The 17902-nt window shown below is 58.9% G+C and overlaps 2 protein-coding genes across 5 annotated transcripts in view; one reads left to right on the forward strand and one right to left on the reverse strand.

Moving 5' to 3' along the window:
• LOC147709978 (H-2 class II histocompatibility antigen, E-S beta chain-like) overlaps positions 1 to 11031 on the reverse strand; it is a 352816-nt gene extending 341785 nt beyond the window's left edge. The window contains exon 1 of the mRNA XM_086920661.1: positions 10849 to 11031. Coding sequence (XP_086776787.1) covers positions 10849 to 10924 — 76 coding nt within the window. The 5' untranslated portion in view covers positions 10925 to 11031. The remainder of the gene's footprint in view (positions 1 to 10848) is intronic.
• Positions 1 to 17902, forward strand: part of LOC147709977 (H-2 class II histocompatibility antigen, A-U alpha chain-like) — a 1213889-nt gene that overhangs the window by 417289 nt on the left and 778698 nt on the right. The gene's annotated exons all lie outside the window — the stretch shown is intronic.

Raw genomic sequence — 17902 nt, forward strand, 5'->3', positions numbered from 1 at the left:
CCCTGTAGAGCGCTCCGCTGCCTTTCGGCTAGCATAGAAATACCACACACAGACACGCAGTCAAGAAACAGCCAAGCTCAATAGTACATTAAATTACATATTTTCATGTTAGTGTTTTTCCAGATTTAGGACTTTAACCCTTAAAAGAGAAGCAGACTTCAGAGATGTTTCCAGTTCTGACTCATCTCTTCTAATAGTTGCTTGAGGACATGGCAATGCACGCCCCCAGAAGCACGTCGACTCGTGCAACAAGCATTGGAAATGCAATAGGTCTCGCACCATTAGAGTTAGTGCTTTTAGAATTGTTTATGGTTTTTTTTTGTAAATGTTTAGCATTTTTGTTTCCTGTAGCCAATGCTAAAGAATTACAAATAAAAAAAGCCATAAACATTTCTTAAAGCTGTAACTGAAATGGTCTGAGACCTATTGCACTGTGTGAGGGTGAGGGGTTGAGGGTGAGTGAGGGTGAGTGAGGGTGAGGGGTTGAGTGTGAGTGAGGGTGAGGGGTTGAGTGTGAGTGAGGGTGAGGGTGGGTGAGGGTGAGTGTGAGTGAGGGTGAGTGTGAGTGAGGGTGAGGGTGGGTGAGTGTGAGTGAGGGTGGGTGAGGGTGAGTGTGAGTGAGGGTGAGTGTGAGTGAGGGTGAGGGTGGGTGAGGGTGAGTGTGAGTGAGGGTGAGGGTGGGTGAGGGTGAGGGTGAGTGAGGGTGAGGGTGGGTGAGGGTGAGTGAGTGTGAGTGAGGGTGAGTGAGGGTGAGTGAGGGGGTGGGTGAGGGTGAGTGTGAGTGAGTGTGAGTGAGGGTGAGGGTGGGTGAGGGTGGGTGAGTGTGAGTGAGGGTGGGTGAGTGTGAGTGAGGGTGAGGGTGGGTGAGGGTGAGTGTGAGTGAGGGTGAGGGTGGGTGAGGGTGAGTGTGAGTGAGGGTGAGGGTGGGTGAGGGTGGGTGTGAGTGAGGGTGGGTGAGGGTGAGTGAGGGTGAGGGTGGGTGAGGGTGAGTGTGGGTGAGGGTGAGTGAGGGTGAGGGGTTGAGGGTGAGGGGTTGAGGGTGAGTGTGAGTGAGGGTGGGTGAGGGTGAGTGTGAGTGAGGGTGGGTGAGGGTGAGTGTGAGTGAGGGTGGGTGAGGGTGAGTGTGAGTGAGGGTGAGTGTGAGTGAGGGTGGGTGGGTGAGGGTGAGTGAGGGTGAGGGTGGGTGAGGGTGGGTGTGAGTGAGGGTGAGGGTGGGTGAGGGTGAGGGTGGGTGAGGGTGAGTGTGAGTGGTTGAGGGTGAGGGTGGGTGAGGGTGGGTGAGGGTGAGTGGGTGAGGGTGAGTGGTTGAGGGTGAGTGGTTGAGGGTGAGTGGTTGAGGGTGGGTGAGGGTGAGGGTGGGTGAGGGTGAGTGTGAGTGAGGGTGGGTGAGGGTGAGTGTGAGTGAGGGTGGGCGAGGGTGAGTGTGAGTGAGGGTGAGGGGTTGAGTGTGAGTGAGGGTGAGGGTGAGTGTGAGGGAGGGTGAGTGTGAGTGAGGGTGGGTGAGGGTGAGTGTGAGGGTGAGGGTGGGTGAGGGTGAGTGTGAGTGAGTGTGAGTGAGGGTGAGGGAGGGTGAGTGTGAGTGAGGGTGGGTGAGGGTGAGTGTGAGTGAGGGTGAGGGTGGGTGAGGGTGAGTGTGAGTGAGGGTGAGGGTGGGTGAGGGTGAGTGTGAGGGTGGGTGAGGGTGAGGGTGGGTGAGGGTGAGTGTGAGTGAGGGTGAGTGTGAGTGAGGGTGGGTGAGGGTGGGTGAGTGTGAGTGAGGGTGGGTGAGGGTGAGTGTGAGTGAGGGTGAGGGTGGGGTGAGGGTGGGTGAGGGTGAGTGTGAGTGAGGGTGAGGGTGGGTGAGGGTGAGGGTGGGTGAGTGAGGGTGAGTGAGGGTGAGTGTGGGTGAGGGTGAGTGAGGGTGGGTGAGGGTGGGCGAGGGTGAGTGTGAGTGAGGGGTTGAGTGTGAGTGAGGGTGAGGGTGGGTGAGGGTGAGTGTGAGTGTGAGGGAGGGTGAGTGTGAGTGAGGGTGGGTGAGGGTGAGTGTGAGGGTGAGGGTGGGTGAGGGTGAGTGTGAGTGAGGGTGAGTGTGAGTGAGGGTGAGGGTGGGTGAGGGTGAGTGTGAGTGAGGGTGGGCGAGGGTGAGTGTGAGTGAGGGTGAGGGGTTGAGTGTGAGTGAGGGTGAGGGTGGGTGAGGGTGAGTGTGAGGGAGGGTGAGTGTGAGTGAGGGTGGGTGAGGGTGAGTGTGAGTGTGAGGGTGGGTGAGGGTGAGTGTGAGTGAGGGTGAGGGAGGGTGAGTGTGAGTGAGGGTGAGGGTGGGTGAGGGTGAGTGTGAGTGAGGGTGGGTGAGGGTGGTGAGGGGTGGTGAGGGTGGGTGAGGGTGGGTGAGGGTGAGTGTGAGGGTGGGTGAGGGTGAGTGAGGGTGAGGGTGGGTGAGGGTGAGTGTGAGTGAGGGTGAGTGTGAGTGAGGGTGTGGGTGGGTGAGTGTGAGTGAGGGTGAGGGTGGGTGAGGGTGAGTGTGAGTGAGGGTGAGGGTGGGTGAGGGTGAGTGTGAGTGAGGGGGGTGAGGGTGGGTGAGGGTGAGTGAGGGGTGAGGGTGGGTGAGGGTGAGTGAGGGTGGAGGGTGGGGTGAGGGGTGAGTGAGGGTGTGGGTGGGTGAGGGTGGAGTGGGTGAGGGTGTGTGGGGGGTGAGGGTGGGTGAGGGTGAGTGTGGGTGAGGGTGGTGGGGTGAGGGGTTGAGGGTGAGGGGTTGAGGGGGTGAGTGTGAGTGAGGGTGGGTGAGGGTGAGTGTGAGTGAGGGTGGGTGAGGGTGAGTGTGGGTGAGGGTGGGTGAGGGTGAGTGAGGTGAGGGTGAGGGTGGGTGAGGGTGGGTGGTGTGAGTGAGGGTGAGGGTGGGTGAGGGTGAGGGTGGGTGGGTGAGTGTGAGTGAGGGTGGGTGAGGGTGAGTGTGAGTGAGGGTGAGGGTGGGTGAGGGTGAGTGAGGGTGAGGGTGGGTGAGGGTGAGTGTGGGTGAGGGTGAGTGAGGGTGAGGGGTTGAGGGTGAGTGTGAGTGAGGGTGGTGAGGGTGAGTGTGAGTGAGGGTGGGTGAGGGTGAGTGTGGGTGAGGGTGGGTGAGGGTGAGTGAGTGAGGGTGAGGGTGGGTGAGGGTGGGTGAGTGTGAGTGAGGGTGGGTGAGTGTGAGTGAGGGTGAGTGTGAGTGAGGGTGGGTGAGGGTGAGTGTGAGTGAGGGTGGGTGAGGGTGAGTGAGGGGTTGAGGGTGAGGGGTTGAGGGTGAGTGTGAGTGAGGGTGAGGGTGGGTGAGGGTGAGTGTGAGTGAGGGTGGGTGAGGGTGAGTGTGGGTGAGGGTGAGTGAGGGTGAGTGTGAGTGAGGGTGAGGGTGGGTGAGGGTGGGTGAGTGTGAGTGAGGGTGGGTGGGTGAGGTGGGTGTGAGTGAGGGTGAGGGTGGGTGTGAGTGAGGGTGAGGGTGGGTGAGGTGGGTGAGGGTGAGTGGTTGAGGGTGAGGGTGGGTGAGGGGGAGGGTGGGTGAGGGTGAGTGGTTGAGGGTGAGTGGTTGAGGGTGAGTGGTTGAGGGTGAGTGGTGAGGGTGAGGGGTTGAGGGTGGGTGAGGTTGAGGGTGGTTGAGGGTGAGGGGTTGAGGGTGGGTGAGGTTGAGGGTGGGTGAGGGTGGGTGAGGGTGAGGGTGGGTGAGGGTGAGTGAGGGTGAGGGTGGGTGAGGGTGAGTGTGAGTGAGGGTGGGTGAGTGTGAGTGAGGGTGAGGGTGAGTGAGGGTGAGGGTGAGTGAGGGTGAGGGTGAGTGTGAGTGAGGGTGAGGGTGGTTGAGGGTGAGGGTGGTTGAGGGTGAGTGGTTGAGGGTGAGTGGTTGAGGGTGAGGGTGGTTGAGGGTGAGTGGTTGAGGGTGAGTGGTTGAGGGTGAGTGGTTGAGGGTGAGTGGTTGAGGGTGAGTGGTTGAGGGTGAGTGGTTGAGGGTGAGTGGGTGAGGGTGAGTGGGTGAGGGTGAGTGGGTGAGGGTGAGTGGTTGAGCGTGAGTGGGTGAGGGTGAGTGGGTGAGGGTGAGTGGTTGAGGGTGAGTGGTTGAGGGTGAGTGGTTGAGGGTGAGTGGTTGAGGGTGAGTGGTTGAGGGTGAGTGGGTGAGTGGTTGAGGGTGAGTGGTTGAGGGTGAGTGGTTGAGGGTGAGTGGTTGGGGGTGAGTGGTTGAGGGTGAGTGGTTGAGGGTGAGTGGTTGAGGGTGAGTGGTTGAGGGTGAGTGGTTGAGGGTGGGTGAGGGTGAGTGGTTGAGGGTGAGTGTGAGTGGTTGAGGGTGAGTGGTTGAGGGTGAGTGTGAGTGGTTGAGGGTGAGGGTGAGTGTGAGTGGTTGAGGGTGAGTGGTTGAGGGTGAGTGGTTGAGGGTGAGGGTGGGTGAGGGTGGTTGAGGGTGAGTGGTTGAGGGTGGTGGTTGAGGGTGAGTGGTTGAGGGTGAGTGGGTGAGGGTGAGTGGTTGAGGGTGAGGGGTTGAGGGTGAGGGGTTGAGGGTGAGTGGTTGAGGGTGAGGGTGGGTGGTTGAGGGTGAGTGGTTGAGGGTGAGTGGTTGAGGGTGAGTGGTTGAGGGTGAGTGGTTGAGGGTGAGTGGTTGAGGGTGAGTGGTTGAGGGTGAGTGGTTGAGTGGTTGAGGGTGAGTGGTTGAGGGTGAGTGGTTGAGGGTGAGTGGTTGAGGGTGAGTGGTTGAGGGTGAGTGGTTGAGGGTGAGTGGTTGAGGGTGAGTGGTTGAGGGTGAGTGGTTGAGGGTGAGTGTGAGTGGTTGAGGGTGAGGGTGGGTGAGGGTGAGTGTGAGTGGTTGAGGGTGGGTGAGGGTGAGGGTGGGTGAGGGTGAGTGGTTGAGGGTGAGTGGTTGAGGGTGAGTGGTTGAGGGTGGGTGAGGGTGAGGGTGGGTGAGGGTGGGTGAGGGTGAGGGTGGGTGAGGGTGGGTGAGGGTGAGTGGTTGAGGGTGAGTGGTTGAGGGTGAGTGGTTGAGGGTGAGTGGGTGAGGGTGAGGGTGGGTGAGGGTGAGGGTGGGTGAGGTGTTGAGGGTGAGTGGTTGAGGGTGAGTGGTTGAGGGTGAGTGGTTGAGGGTGAGTGGTTGAGGGTGAGTGGTTGAGGGTGAGTGGTTGAGGGTGAGTGGTTGAGGGTGAGTGGTTGAGGGTGAGTGGTTGAGGGTGAGTGTGAGTGGTTGAGGGTGAGTGGTTGAGGGTGAGGGGTTGAGGGCGAGGGGTTGAGGGCGAGGGGTTGAGGGCGAGGGGTTGAGGGCGAGGGGTTGAGGGCGAGGGGTTGAGGGCGAGGGGTTGAGGGCGAGGGGTTGAGGGCGAGGGGTTGAGGGCGAGGGGTTGAGGGCGAGGGGTTGAGGGTGAGTGGTTGAGGGTGAGTGGTTGAGGGTGAGTGGTTGAGGGTGAGTGGTTGAGGGTGAGTGGTTGAGGGTGAGTGGTTGAGGGTGAGTGGTTGAGGGTGAGTGGGTGAGGGTGAGTGGTTGAGGGTGAGTGGGTGAGGGTGAGTGGGTGAGGGTGAGTGGGTGAGGGTGAGGGGTTGAGGGTGAGTGGTTGAGGGTGAGTGGTTGAGGGTGAGGGTGGGTGAGGGTGAGGGTGGGTGGTTGAGGGTGAGTGGTTGAGGGTGAGTGGTTGAGGTGAGTGGTTGAGGGTGAGTGGTTGAGGGTGAGTGGTTGAGGGTGAGTGGTTGAGGGTGAGTGGTTGAGGGTGAGTGGTTGAGGGTGGGTGAGGGTGAGGGTGGGTGAGGGTGGGTGAGGGTGAGGGTGGGTGAGGGTGAGGGTGGTTGAGGGTGGTTGAGGGTGAGTGGTTGAGGGTGAGTGGTTGAGGGTGAGTGTGAGTGGTTGAGGGTGAGTGGTTGAGGGTGAGTGAGTGTGAGTGGTTGAGGGTGAGTGGTTGAGGGTGAGTGTGAGTGGTTGAGGGTGAGGGTGGGTGAGGGTGAGGGTGGGTGAGGGTGGGTGAGGGTGGGTGAGGGTGAGTGGTTGAGGGTGAGTGGTTGAGGGTGAGTGGTTGAGGGTGAGTGGTTGAGGGTGAGTGGGGAGGGGTGAGTGGGTGGGGTGAGTGGGTGAGGGTGAGTGGGTGAGGGTGAGTGGTTGAGGGTGAGTGGTTGAGGGTGGGTGAGGGTGAGTGAGGGTGAGGGTGGGTGAGGGTGAGGGGTTGAGGGTGGGTGAGGGTGGGTGGTTGAGGGTGGTGTGGTGAGGGTGAGTGGTTGAGGGTGAGTGGTTGAGGGTGAGTGGTTGAGGGTGAGTGGTTGAGGGTGAGTGGTTGAGGGTGAGTGGTTGAGGGTGAGTGGTTGAGGGTGAGTGGTTGAGGGTGGGTGAGGGTGAGGGTGGGTGAGGGTGAGGGTGGGTGAGGGTGAGTGGTTGAGGGTGTGTGGTTGTGGTGAGTGGTTGAGGGTGAGTGGTGAGGGTGAGTGGTGAGGGTGAGTGGTTGAGGGTGGTGGTTGAGGGTGAGTGGTTGAGGGTGGGGTGGGGTGTGAGTGTGAGTGGTTGAGGGTGGGTGAGGGTGTGTGGTGAGTGGTTGAGGGTGAGGGTGGGTGAGGGTGAGGGTGGGTGAGGGTGAGGGTGGGTGAGGGTGAGTGGTGAGGGTGAGTGGTTGAGGGTGAGTGGTTGAGGGTGAGTGGTTGAGGGGTGAGGGTTGAGGGTGTGTGGTTGAGGGTGAGTGGTGAGGGTGAGTGGTGGGTGGGTGAGGTGGGGTGGGTGAGGGTGAGGGTGGTGTGAGGTGAGTGGTTGAGGGTGAGTGGTTGAGGGTGAGTGGTGAGGGTGAGTGGTTGAGGGTGGGTGTGGGTGAGGGTGGTGGTGAGGGTGGGTGGGTGAGGGTGAGTGGTGAGGGTGAGTGGTGAGGGTGGGTGAGGGTGAGTGTGGTGAGGGTGGGTGGGTGAGGGTGGTGTGGTGAGGGTGAGGGTGAGGGTGAGGGTGGTTGAGGGTGAGGGTGGGTGAGGGTGAGGGTGGGTGAGGGTGAGTGGTTGAGGGTGAGTGGTTGAGGGTGAGTGGTTGAGGGTGAGTGGTTGAGGGTGAGGGGTGAGGTGTGGGTGAGGGTGAGTGGTTGAGGGTGAGTGGTTGAGGGTGAGTGGTTGAGGGTGAGTGGTTGAGGGTGAGTGGTTGAGGGTGAGTGGTTGAGGGTGAGTGGTTGAGTGGGTGAGGGTGGGTGAGGGTGAGTGAGGGTGAGGGTGAGGGTGGGTGAGGGTGAGTGGTTGAGGGTGAGTGGTTGAGGTGAGTGGTTGAGGGCGAGTGGTTGAGGGCGAGTGGTTGAGGGCGAGTGGTTGAGGGCGAGTGGTTGAGGGCGAGTGGTTGAGGGCGAGTGGTTGAGGGCGAGGGGTTGAGGGCGAGTGGTTGAGGGCGAGGGGTTGAGGGCGAGGGGTTGAGGGCGAGGGGTTGAGGGCGAGGGGTTGAGGGCGAGGGGTGAGGGCGAGGGGTGAGGGCGAGGGGTTGAGGGCGAGGGGTTGAGGGCGAGGGGTTGAGGGCGAGGGGTTGAGGGCGAGGGGTTGAGGGCGAGGGGTTGAGGGCGAGGGGTTGAGGGTGAGTGGTTGAGGGTGAGTGGTTGAGGGTGAGTGGTTGAGGGTGGGTGAGGGTGAGTGAGGGTGAGGGTGAGTGAGGGTGAGGGGTTGAGGGTGAGTGAGGGTGAGTGAGGGTGAGTGAGGGTGAGTGAGGGTGAGGGGTTGAGGGTGAGTGAGGGTGAGGGGTTGAGGGTGAGTGAGGGTGAGGGTTGAGGGTGAGTGAGGGTGAGGGAGGGTGAGGGTGAGTGAGGGTGAGTGAGGGTGAGGGAGGGTGAGTGAGGGTGAGTGAGGGTGAGGGGTTGAGGTTGAGGGTGAGGTGTTGAGGGTGAGTGGGGTGTTGAGGGTGAGTGAGGGGTGAGGGAGAGTGAGGGGTTGAGGGTGAGTGAGGGTGGAGGGTGAGGGGGTGAGGGTGAGTGAGGGTGGAGGGTGAGGGTGAGGGGGTGAGGGTGAGGGGGTGAGGGGTTGAGGGTGAGTGAGGGTGAGGGGTTGAGGGTGAGTGAGGATGAGTGAGGGGTTGAGGGTGAGGGGTTGAGGGTGAGTGAGGGTGAGTGAGGGTGAGGGTGAGGGATTGAGGGTGAGGGGTTGAGGGTGAGTGAGGGTGAGTGAGTGTGAGTGGTTGAGGGGGAGTGAGGGTGAGTGAGGATGAGGTGTTGAGGGTGGGTGAGGGTGGGTGAGGGTGGGTGAGTGAGGGTGAGGAGTTGAGGGTGAGTGAGGGTGGGTGAGGGTTTGAGGGTGAGTGAGGGTGTGGGGTTGAGGGTGGGTGAGGGTGAGTGAGGGTGAGGGGTTGAGGGTGAGTGAGGATGAGTGAGGGGTTGAGGGTGAGTGAGGGTGAGGGGTTGAGGGTGAGTGAGGGTGAGGGGTTGAGGGTGAGTGAGGGTGAGGGTGAGGGTGGGTGAGGGTGAGTGAGGGTGAGTGAGGGTGGGTGAGGGGTTGAGGGTGAGTGAGGGTGAGGGGTTGAGGGTGGTGAGGGTGAGGGTGAGTGAGGGTGAGGGGGTGAGGGTGAGTGAGGGTGAGGGGTTGAGGGTGAGAGAGAGTGAGGGTGAGAGAGAGTGAGGGTGAGTGAGGGGTTGAGGGTGAGGGGTTGAGGGTGAGGGGTTGAGGGGTTGAGGGTGAGTGAGGGTGAGGGGTGAGGGTGAGTGAGGGTGAGTGAGGGTGAGGGGGTTGAGGGTGAGGGGTTGAGGGTGAGTGAGGGTGAGGGGTTGAGGGTGAGTGAGGGTGAGTGAGAGGGAGGGTGAGGGTGAGGGGTTGAGGGTGAGGGGTTGAGGGTGAGGGGTTGAGGGTGAGGGGTTGAGGGTGAGTGAGGGGTTGAGGGTGAGTGAGGGTGAGGGTGAGTGAGGGTGAGTGAGGGTGAGGGGGTGAGGGAGGGTGAGGGGTTGAGGGGGAGGGGTCGAGGGGGAGGGGTCGAGGGTGAGTGAGGGTGAGGGGTTGAGGGTGAGGGGTTGAGGGTGAGTGAGGGTGAGGGGTTGAGGGTGAGTGAGGGTGAGGGGTTGAGGGTGAGTGAGTATGAGTGAGAGTGAGGGTGTGTGAGGGGTTGAGGGTGAGTGAGGGTGAGGTGTTGAGGGTGAGTGAGGGTGAGGGTGAGTGGGGTTGAGGGTGTGTGTGTGACAGTAACTTGTGTGTGTGAGGGCAGTGTGTGTCAATGCAACGGGGCTCATGTTATCGACCTCAGAAGCATTAAAAGTGTGTGTCTTGGAACGTCTGAGGGCAGCTCGTGTTACAAGCTTGCTTTGAAGATGGTCATGCAGTGCTGGGAGTGGAGCAGATGGTCCTGTTTATGACCTGCAGAGCGCGTGTGAAGTGGGCGCGGATGAAGTGACTGGGGGGTGAGGGGTGTGCACGTTTTAAAAGTAGATACGGCCTCCGGCCGTGAATAATTAGGGGGTGAGAAATGCGCTGGGAGGGCTGCCTTTGATGTGGGAATGCGAGGCAGGCAGGCAGGCGGCTGGTGGCATTGTGCACGCGCTTCATGCACTGCAAGGAATCGCCAGCCAGTGGTGGTGTGGATAAAGACTGGATAAGCCCCTATATAGCTTGCCAGCTGTGCTGCGCACAACAGGCGAGCCCTAAAAAGCTTAGCTGTCCCAGACGCAGAGACGTCCGACGCTCATTAGAAGAGCCTCGGGTCAATGCGCATGTTGCGAAGTTGTGGGTCTGAAGCCAATTCATGGAGCACTAGCCCTACCAGTGTGTAAATATTGGTTTAAAGTCTCCAGCCCCAACAAGGCAGCTTAATTGGTAAAATCACCTGCTGCTGAGTTTAGAGGTGGGCAAGCCACTTAAAACTCAATCCAGGCTCGAGCTGAACCCCAGCTCTAAATCAGCTCCAGGTCCTGGGGGGTCCTTGAGCCCATAAAGAGCCGAGCTTTCATGTGCCTTCTGCCTGCCAAGCGCTCTCTACCCAGGATACGATGTTACCGCCAAAACTGCAGACTAAGTTTTGAATCGTGGTATTGGTTCAACATAATGTGATTCTGGGCAAATCACTTAATCTCTCCGTGCTTAAAAAAGTAAATATGAACCTGCGTAATGTGACTAGTGCTCATGTAAAGCGCTCCAGTATCTTCGGGGTGGAGTTGCGCTACGTAAAAACTGCAGAGAAATGCGGAAAGAGGTCAAAACAAACGGTCAACATCAAGAAAGACCAATGTGTACCCAAATAGTGGCTGGTGTGTACAAAGTTAAACAAGAAAACCGAGATTAATCCCGGCTTCCCCACTCGAATTGCGTGCTGTTAGAAAAATACTGTTATTTCTCAAAACTGATTTTTTTTTCTATAATGTTACTCATTAATAATCCTGGTTTACATGATACCACTTTCCTCTTACGTCTCTAATGCTTTATGTTTAAAAACTATCGCTTTTACTTCTCGGTGCCCTATTAATATCAACGTTTTCACATGGTAACGAAATACACATTTTTTAATTTTGAAGAGGCTTTATCATATTTTAAGTGGTTTGCTGTACTGTTTACATAGGAAACATTTTCCGGGCTCGCTCCCTCACTATTACCCTTTAAGAGTGCCCCCTTAAGTCTCCATAAGCACTCTCTCATATGTATTTAATTATTTATATATCACCACCACCTATACCAGTGTAGGGTGTCAAAACACTTTACAACACACACACACACACACAAACATTACACAGAGACAATAATATGTGTGTAAATCAGTGCATGAGTTGCAGGTTTAGTTACAGCCCTGGAAATAGCAGCCCAGGAGACTAGAGCTGGGTTTGTAAAAGGAGACAGTTAAAACACCCTAACCTCAGGGGATGCAGCGGCTGCCCCCCCCTCCCCCCCCCCCCCCCCCCCCCGTGTTCCTGGTGCATCGGAGGGTTTCTTGCGGGAGGGGATGTTCACACAGACGTGTTGTCTCGGACTCACCTGGAGTGTCTCTGCCGAGCGTGATCCGCACCCCCAGGAGGGCCAGCATCACCACAAGCTCCACGACGGACTCCATGATCTGCAGCGCCCAGCAGACGGGAGAGAGTCTAGCGCTGAAGGCACTGTGAGCCCAGTGCACAGTGCCCTGCACCGAGCCACAGCGACCCCGCCCACTCCACTCGGACAACCAATCAGGAACCGATAATACAGCGCGTCATCAGTCACCGAGGAGAGCGTAAGAGAAGTGCCTCAGCAACAACTGAGAAGAACCCAGGTGTCAGGACAGGGGGCGTCAGCAGTCATTGAGAAGAACCCAGGTGTCAGGACAGGGAGCGTCAGCAGTCATTGAGAAGAACCCAGGTGTCAGGACAGGGAGCGTCAGCAGCCACTGAGGAGAACCCAGGTGTCAGGACAGGGGGCGTCAGCAGTCATTGAGGAGAACCCAGGGGTCAGGACAGGGAGCGTCAGCAGCCACTGAGGAGAACCCATGTGTCAGGACAGGGGGCGTCAGCAGTCATTGAGAAGAACCCAGGTGTCAGGACAGGGAGCGTCAGCAGCCACTGAGGAGAACCCAGGTGTCAGGACAGGGGGCGTCAGCAGTCATTGCGAAGAACCCAGGTGGCAGGACAGGGAGCGTCAGCAGCCACTGAGGAGAACCCAGGTGTCAGGACAGGGGGCGTCAGCAGTCATTGAGGAGAACCCAGGGGTCAGGACAGGGAGCGTCAGCAGCCACTGAGGAGAACCCAGGTGTCAGGACAGGGGGCGTCAGCAGTCATTGAGGAGAACCCAGTTGTCAGGACAGGGAGCGTCAGCAGTCACTGAGGAGAACCCAGGTGTCAGGACAGGGGGCGTCAGCAGTCATTGAGGAGAACCCAGGTGTCAGGACAGGGAGCGTCAGCAGCCACTGAGGAGAACCCAGACGTCAGGACAGGGAGCGTCAGCAGCCACTGAGGAGAACCCAGGTGTCAGGACAGGGAGAGTCAGCAGCCACTGAGGAGAGCTCAGGCGTCAGGACAGGGAGCGTCAGCAGCCACTGAGGAGAACCCAGGTGTCAGGACAGGGAGAGTCAGCAGCCACTGAGGAGAGCTCAGGTGTCAGGAAAGGGAGTGTCAGCAGCCACTGAGGAGACCCCAGGTGTCATGACAGGGAGAGTCAGCAGCCACTGAGGAGAGCTCAGGTGTCAGGAAAGGGAGCGTCAGCAGCCACTGAGGAGAACCCAGGTGTCAGGACAGGGGACGTCAGCAGTCACTGAGGAGAACCCAGGGGTCAGGACAGGGACCGTCAGCAGCCACTGAGGAGAACCCAGGTGTCAGAACAAGGGGCGTCAGCAGCCACTGAGGAGACCCCAGGAGGGCCAGCATCACCACAAGCTCCACGACGGACTCCATGATCTGCAGCACCCAGCACACGGGAGAGAGTCTAGCGCTGAAGGCACTGTGAGCCCAGGGGCACTGTGAGCCCAGTGCAAAGTGCCCTGCACCGAGCCCCAGCGACCCCACCCACTCCACTCGGACAACCAATCAGGAACCGGCATACAGCGCGTCACCAGTCACCGAGGAGAGCGTAAGAGAACAACTGCCTCAGCAGCCACTGAGAAGAACCCAGGTGTCAGGACAGGGAGCGTCAGCAGTCATTGAGGAGAACCCAGGTGTCAGGACAGGGAGCGTCAGCAGTCATTGCGAAGAACCCAGGTGGCAGGACAGGGAGCGTCAGCAGCCACTGAGGAGAACCCAGGTGTCAGGACAGGGAGCATCAGCAGCCACTGAAGAGAAACCAGGTGTCAGGACAGGGAGCGTCAGCAGTCATTGAGGAGAACCCAGGTGTCAGGACAGGGGGCATCAGCAGTCACTGAGAAGAACCCAGGTGTCAGGACAGGGAGCGTCAGCAGCCACTGAAGAGAAACCAGGTGTCAGGACAGGGGGCGTCAGCAGCCACTGAGGAGAACCCAGGTGTCAGGACAGGGAGCATCAGCAGCCACTGAAGAGAAACCAGGTGTCAGGACAGGGAGCGTCAGCAGTCATTGAGGAGAACCCAGGTGTCAGGACAGGGAGCGCCAGCAGTCATTCAGGAGAACCCAGGTGTCAGGACAGGGAGCATCAGCAGCCACTGAAGAGAAACCAGGTGTCAGGACAGGGAGCGCCAGCAGCCACTGAGGAGAACCCAGGTGTCAGGAAAGGGAGCATCAGCAGCCACTGAGGAGAACCCAGGTGTCAGGACAGGGAGCGTCAGCAGTCACTGAGGAGAGCCCAGGTGTCAGGACAGGGAGCGTCAGCAGTCATTGAGGAGAACCCAGGTGTCAGGACAGGGCGCGTCAGCAGCCACTGAGGAGAACCCAGGTGTCAGGACAGGGGACGTCAGCAGTCACTGAGGAGAACCCAGGGGTCAGGACAGGGAGCGTCAGCAGCCACTGAGGAGAACCCAGGGGTCAGGACAGGGAGCGTCAGCAGCCACTGAGGAGAACCCAGGTGTCAGGACAGGGAGCATCAGCAGCCACTGAGGAGAACCCAGGTGTCAGGACAGGGAGCATCAGCAGCCACTGAGGAGAACCCAGGTGTCAGGACAGGGGACTTTAGCAGTCACTGAGGAGAACCCAGGGGTCAGGACAGGGAGCGTCAGCAGCCACTGAGGAGAACCCAGGTGTCAGGACAGGGGGCGTCAGCAGCCACTGAGGAGAGCCCAGGCATCAGGACAGGGAGCATCAGCAGCCACTGAGGAGAACCCAGGTGTCAGGACAGGGAGAGTCAGCACCCACTGAGGAGAGCTGAGGTGTCAGGACAGGGAGCGTCAGCAGCCACTGAGGAGAGCCCAGGTGTCAGGACAGGGAGCGTCAGCAGCCACTGAGAAGAACCCAGGTGTCAGGACAGGGGACGTCAGCAGTCACTGAGGAGAACCCAGGGGTCAGGACAGGGAGCATCAGCAGCCACATAGGAGAACCCAGGTGTCAGGACAAGGGGCGTCAGCAGTCATTGAGGAGAACCCAGGTGTCAGGACAGGGAGCGTCAGCAGCCACTGAGGAGACCCCAGGAGGGCCAGCATCACCACAAGCTCCACAACGGACTCCATGATCTGCAGCGCCCATGTTGGACTTGGCCGTTATGGCAGGTTCACCCCTAGACTTTTTGCTGGTAATGGTGACCTGGTGATGGTGATTTTTGGGTTCTGCGCACTTTCACTGTGTCCCAGTGGAAAGTGCGTGCGCACTCTGAGTGCATGTGATGAGATAGGCCTGCCCTCCCATAGGAATGCATGGGGAATGTATGTGTCCCTGGTAGTTCCTGATGCGTGGGGTGTACAGGTTCGAATTTGATATGTGCGAACTCGTGAGAGTGAATGCTTCGCAATGGTGTGTGTTGCATGAGTGTGTCATATGTAGAAGTGCCACTTCTAGGAGTTGGCATATTAGAGTAAAATGTGTCTGGCGTGTGATTGGCTGGAGCAGGCTGGTGAGCCTGGCTCCAGGAGTCTGGATGGGTCTGCCCCGGTGGTGAGTGGGAGATTAGCATGCTGATGGCTGGGGAGGAGTGTACCTGTGTCCTGAATGGGCTGGGCTTTTCCCTACACAATGCTGGCTCCGCCTCCTGTGGTGCGACTGATGACCCAAGCCCTGCCAGTGAATAGAGAGGGTGGTTGAGGTAAACAGAGTACTTCAAAACCAGCTGCGACTGGTTTACCCCCACCCTGCACCTACAGACAAAGGATTTAGGTGTGTAAAAATGGGGCTGTGTCCCCACAGAATTTGTTCTGCTTTTGGATCCTGCCAGAGGGGGCTGCTGCTGCTGCTGGGCCAGAGGACTGCCACTTGAACTGTCTCCCTGCCTGGAGACCCAGTGTGCTGGCTCTGGGCCCAGCCTTGTCCCCCTGCCTGCCTCCAGCCCTTGCTGGAGCCTTGTCCTGTCCTCCAGTGCTGGGGAGCACTGAGGACTCGTTGCCTAGCGCTTGAGAGCGCTTCATTTGGCTTCTAGCGCTGTGAGCGCTTTATTTTGTCCTCTGGCGCTTGGGAGCGCCTGTTCTTCGCTGCTAGCGCTGTGCGTCCTTTGGCCGGTGCCCACCCGGCATTTGCTGGCCTGGCTGTGCTCGTTATTTATTCTCGAGTGCCCACCTCGATTCCTTGAGTGATCTCACCCAGCCGGAGCCCACCCGGCATTGCCCCGTGGTCGTGACTTCATTATGGAGGGAGCCCAACCCTCGTTTGCCCAGGAGATCACAGCCACAGCCCCGGGACCGAGAGAGTGCAGCCGCTGACGTCACCCGGAGAGCCGCGCTGTGATTGGTTACAGCTGTCGGAGGCTCGCCGGGTGACTCGCTCCGTGATTGGCAGCCTGCTTGAGAGGCAGGAAGCACCCGAGGAGCCAGCGTCGTCGTTCTTCCCCCCCCCCCAGGCTCCGAGGAGCGAGAGGAGATCCCCGGTGCCGAGCGAGGAGGCAGCGACTGAAGGAGAGTCCCGAGGAGCGGGAGCTCTCCTCCTCCAGCCGCCGTCAGACCCGGTGAGTGGGGCAGGGAAAGCGAGTGCAGGGAGGAGGGCATCGGGGCACATTGTTGGTGCCCGCCCCTCCCCTGCAGTACACGGGCCTGAGAGAGGCCAGTAGCGTTCGAGCCCAGAGAGGCTCGTGGGACCTTCCCTTTTGTGCTGAGTCCCCCGTGAGGGACTCCAACGAAGCCCGTCTGTGAGAGCAGGAGCCCCGAGGCTCCTGGGGGGCAATTTGTTCTTTGAGCCCCGAGTGGCTCTCCAGTTGTTCTGGGGTCCCCCGAGAGGGGCCCCCCTGGCCACATTCGTGACGAGCCCTGAGAGGCTCAGGGCATTTCCTGTTCTTGAGCCCAGAGAGGCTCCCCCGCCCAGTGAGGCGACCTTCCTTCGTTCTGCGAGCCCAGAGAGGCTCTGAGGGTGCCCTTTGTATTCAGAGCCCAGAGGGGCTGCATTGCTTCGTTTTGAGCCCTGAGAGGCTCAGGGGCATAATTGATATTCAGAGCCCATTGAGGCTCTTGAGAGACAGTCAGTTGGGCAGAGCCTGCGAGGCTCCAGCGTTGGCCCAATATTGATGATTCAGCTGCCCAGCACTTTGTGGGCAGCTGCTACGTTTAGGCCCTGACATTTGGACACAGGGCGTCCTAGCCCTAGAGAGGCCAGTTGGCCTAGGGACTGTCACAGGAGGTGACTTATGTGAGTTTGGCGCAACTGTACTTTTCCTGCACCTCTGAATGTGTTTTTATGTGTCATGTGCCTTGCCTTTACACCTCTGAATGTTTTTAGGCATCATGTGTTTCCTTCCTTACACCGCTGAATGTAGGTTCTGCATCATGTGTCTTCTTTCCTTACACCTCTGAATGGGTAGTTTATTCATCATGTGTCTTGCTGTTCTTGCACCTCTGAATGTGTTGATAATGCATCATGTGTTTTCCTTCCTTAGACCCCTACAGGTATTGTGATACTTAGGTGGTTGTTTTTCTCCTAGTGCAGGTGGTACTAGTGAGGTCCTGGTTACCAGTAGTTACTGGTTGTGTGCTACAGTGATTTATATTCTATGTTCTAAGTGCTAATTCTACCTAGTGCTAAGTTCTAAAAGTGCTGATTCCTGACAGTGGCCCAGGTGGCCCTGTCTTGTAAATATCCCCTGTAAATTCTGCCCGTGCCTGTTGGCACATTGTAAAGTGTGTGTTTTATCTAATGTGTTTTGGTGTAATACAAAGGCTATTTTTATATATAACCTTGTGTGGAGTTTCCTTTGTGGTGGGCCTTGGGTATTGTTGCTGGGGTGCGTGCGCAAATACTTAACTCACATCGCCTCCAAGTTTAGCCTTGCTGCTCGCGCCACGTTACCTAGAGGGTGAGTAGGGGTTATCTTGGCGTGTAACTCCCTTGCCCTGACTTAGGAGTGGTGATCTCTGACTGACTTTGGCGAAAGCCCTGGCCAGCCAGGGATCCCATTTCTAACAGCCCAGCAGACGGGAGAGAGTCTAGCACTGAAGGCACTGTGAGCCCAGGGGCACTGTGAGCCCAGTGCACAGTGCCCTGCACCGAGCCACAGCGACCCCGCCCACTCCACTCGGACAACCAATCAGGAACCGGCATACAGCGCGTCACCAGTCACCGAGGAGAGCGTAAGAGAACAACTGCCTCAGCAGCCACTGAGAAGAACCCAGGTGTCAGGACAGGGAGCGTCAGCAGTCATTGAGGAGAACCCAGGTGTCAGGACAGGAAGCGTCAGCAGTCATTGAGGAAAACCCAGGTGTCAGGACAGGGAGCGTCAGCAGCCACTGAGGAGAACCCAGGTGTCAGGACAGGGGACGTCAGCAGTCACTGAGCAGAACCCAGGGGTCAGGACAGGGAGCGTCAGCAGCCCCTGAGGAGAACCCAGGTGTCAGGACAGGGGGCGTCAGCAGCCACTGAGGAGAGCCCAGGTTTCCGGACAGGGAGCGTCAGCAGCCACTGAGGAGAACCCAGGTGTCAGGACAGGGAGCATCAGCAGCCACTGAGGAGAACTCAGGTGTCAGGACAAGGAGCGTCAGCAGCCACTGAGGAGAACACAGGTGTCAGGACAGGGGACGTCAGCAGTCACTGAAGAGAACCCAGGGGTCAGGACAGGGAGCGTCAGCAGCCACTGAGGAGACCCCAGGTGTCAGGACAGGGGGCGTCAGCAGCCACTGAGGAGAGCCCAGGCGTCAGGACAGGGAGCGTCAGCAGCCACTGAGGAGAACCCAGGTGTCAGGACAGGGAGAGTCAGCAGCCACTGAGGAGAGCTCAGGTGTCAGGACAGGGAGCGCCAGCAGTCACTGAGGAGAGCCCAGGTGTCAGGACAGGGAGCATCAGCAGCCACTGAGGAGAGCTCAGGTGTCAGGACAGGGAGCATCAGCAGCCACTGAGGAGAGCTCAGGTGTCAGGACAGGGAGCGCCAGCAGTCACTGAGGAGAGCCCAGGTGTCAGGACAGGGAGCGTCAGCAGCCACTGAGAAGAACACAGGTGTCAGGACAGGGAGCATCAGCAGTCACTGAGAAGAACCCAGGAGTCAGGAAAGGGAGCGTCAGCAGCCACTGAGGAGAACCCAGGTGTCAGGACAGG

Source organism: Lissotriton vulgaris, chromosome 5, assembly GCF_964263255.1.
Source record: "Lissotriton vulgaris chromosome 5, aLisVul1.2, whole genome shotgun sequence".
NCBI lineage: Eukaryota > Metazoa > Chordata > Amphibia > Caudata > Salamandridae > Lissotriton > Lissotriton vulgaris.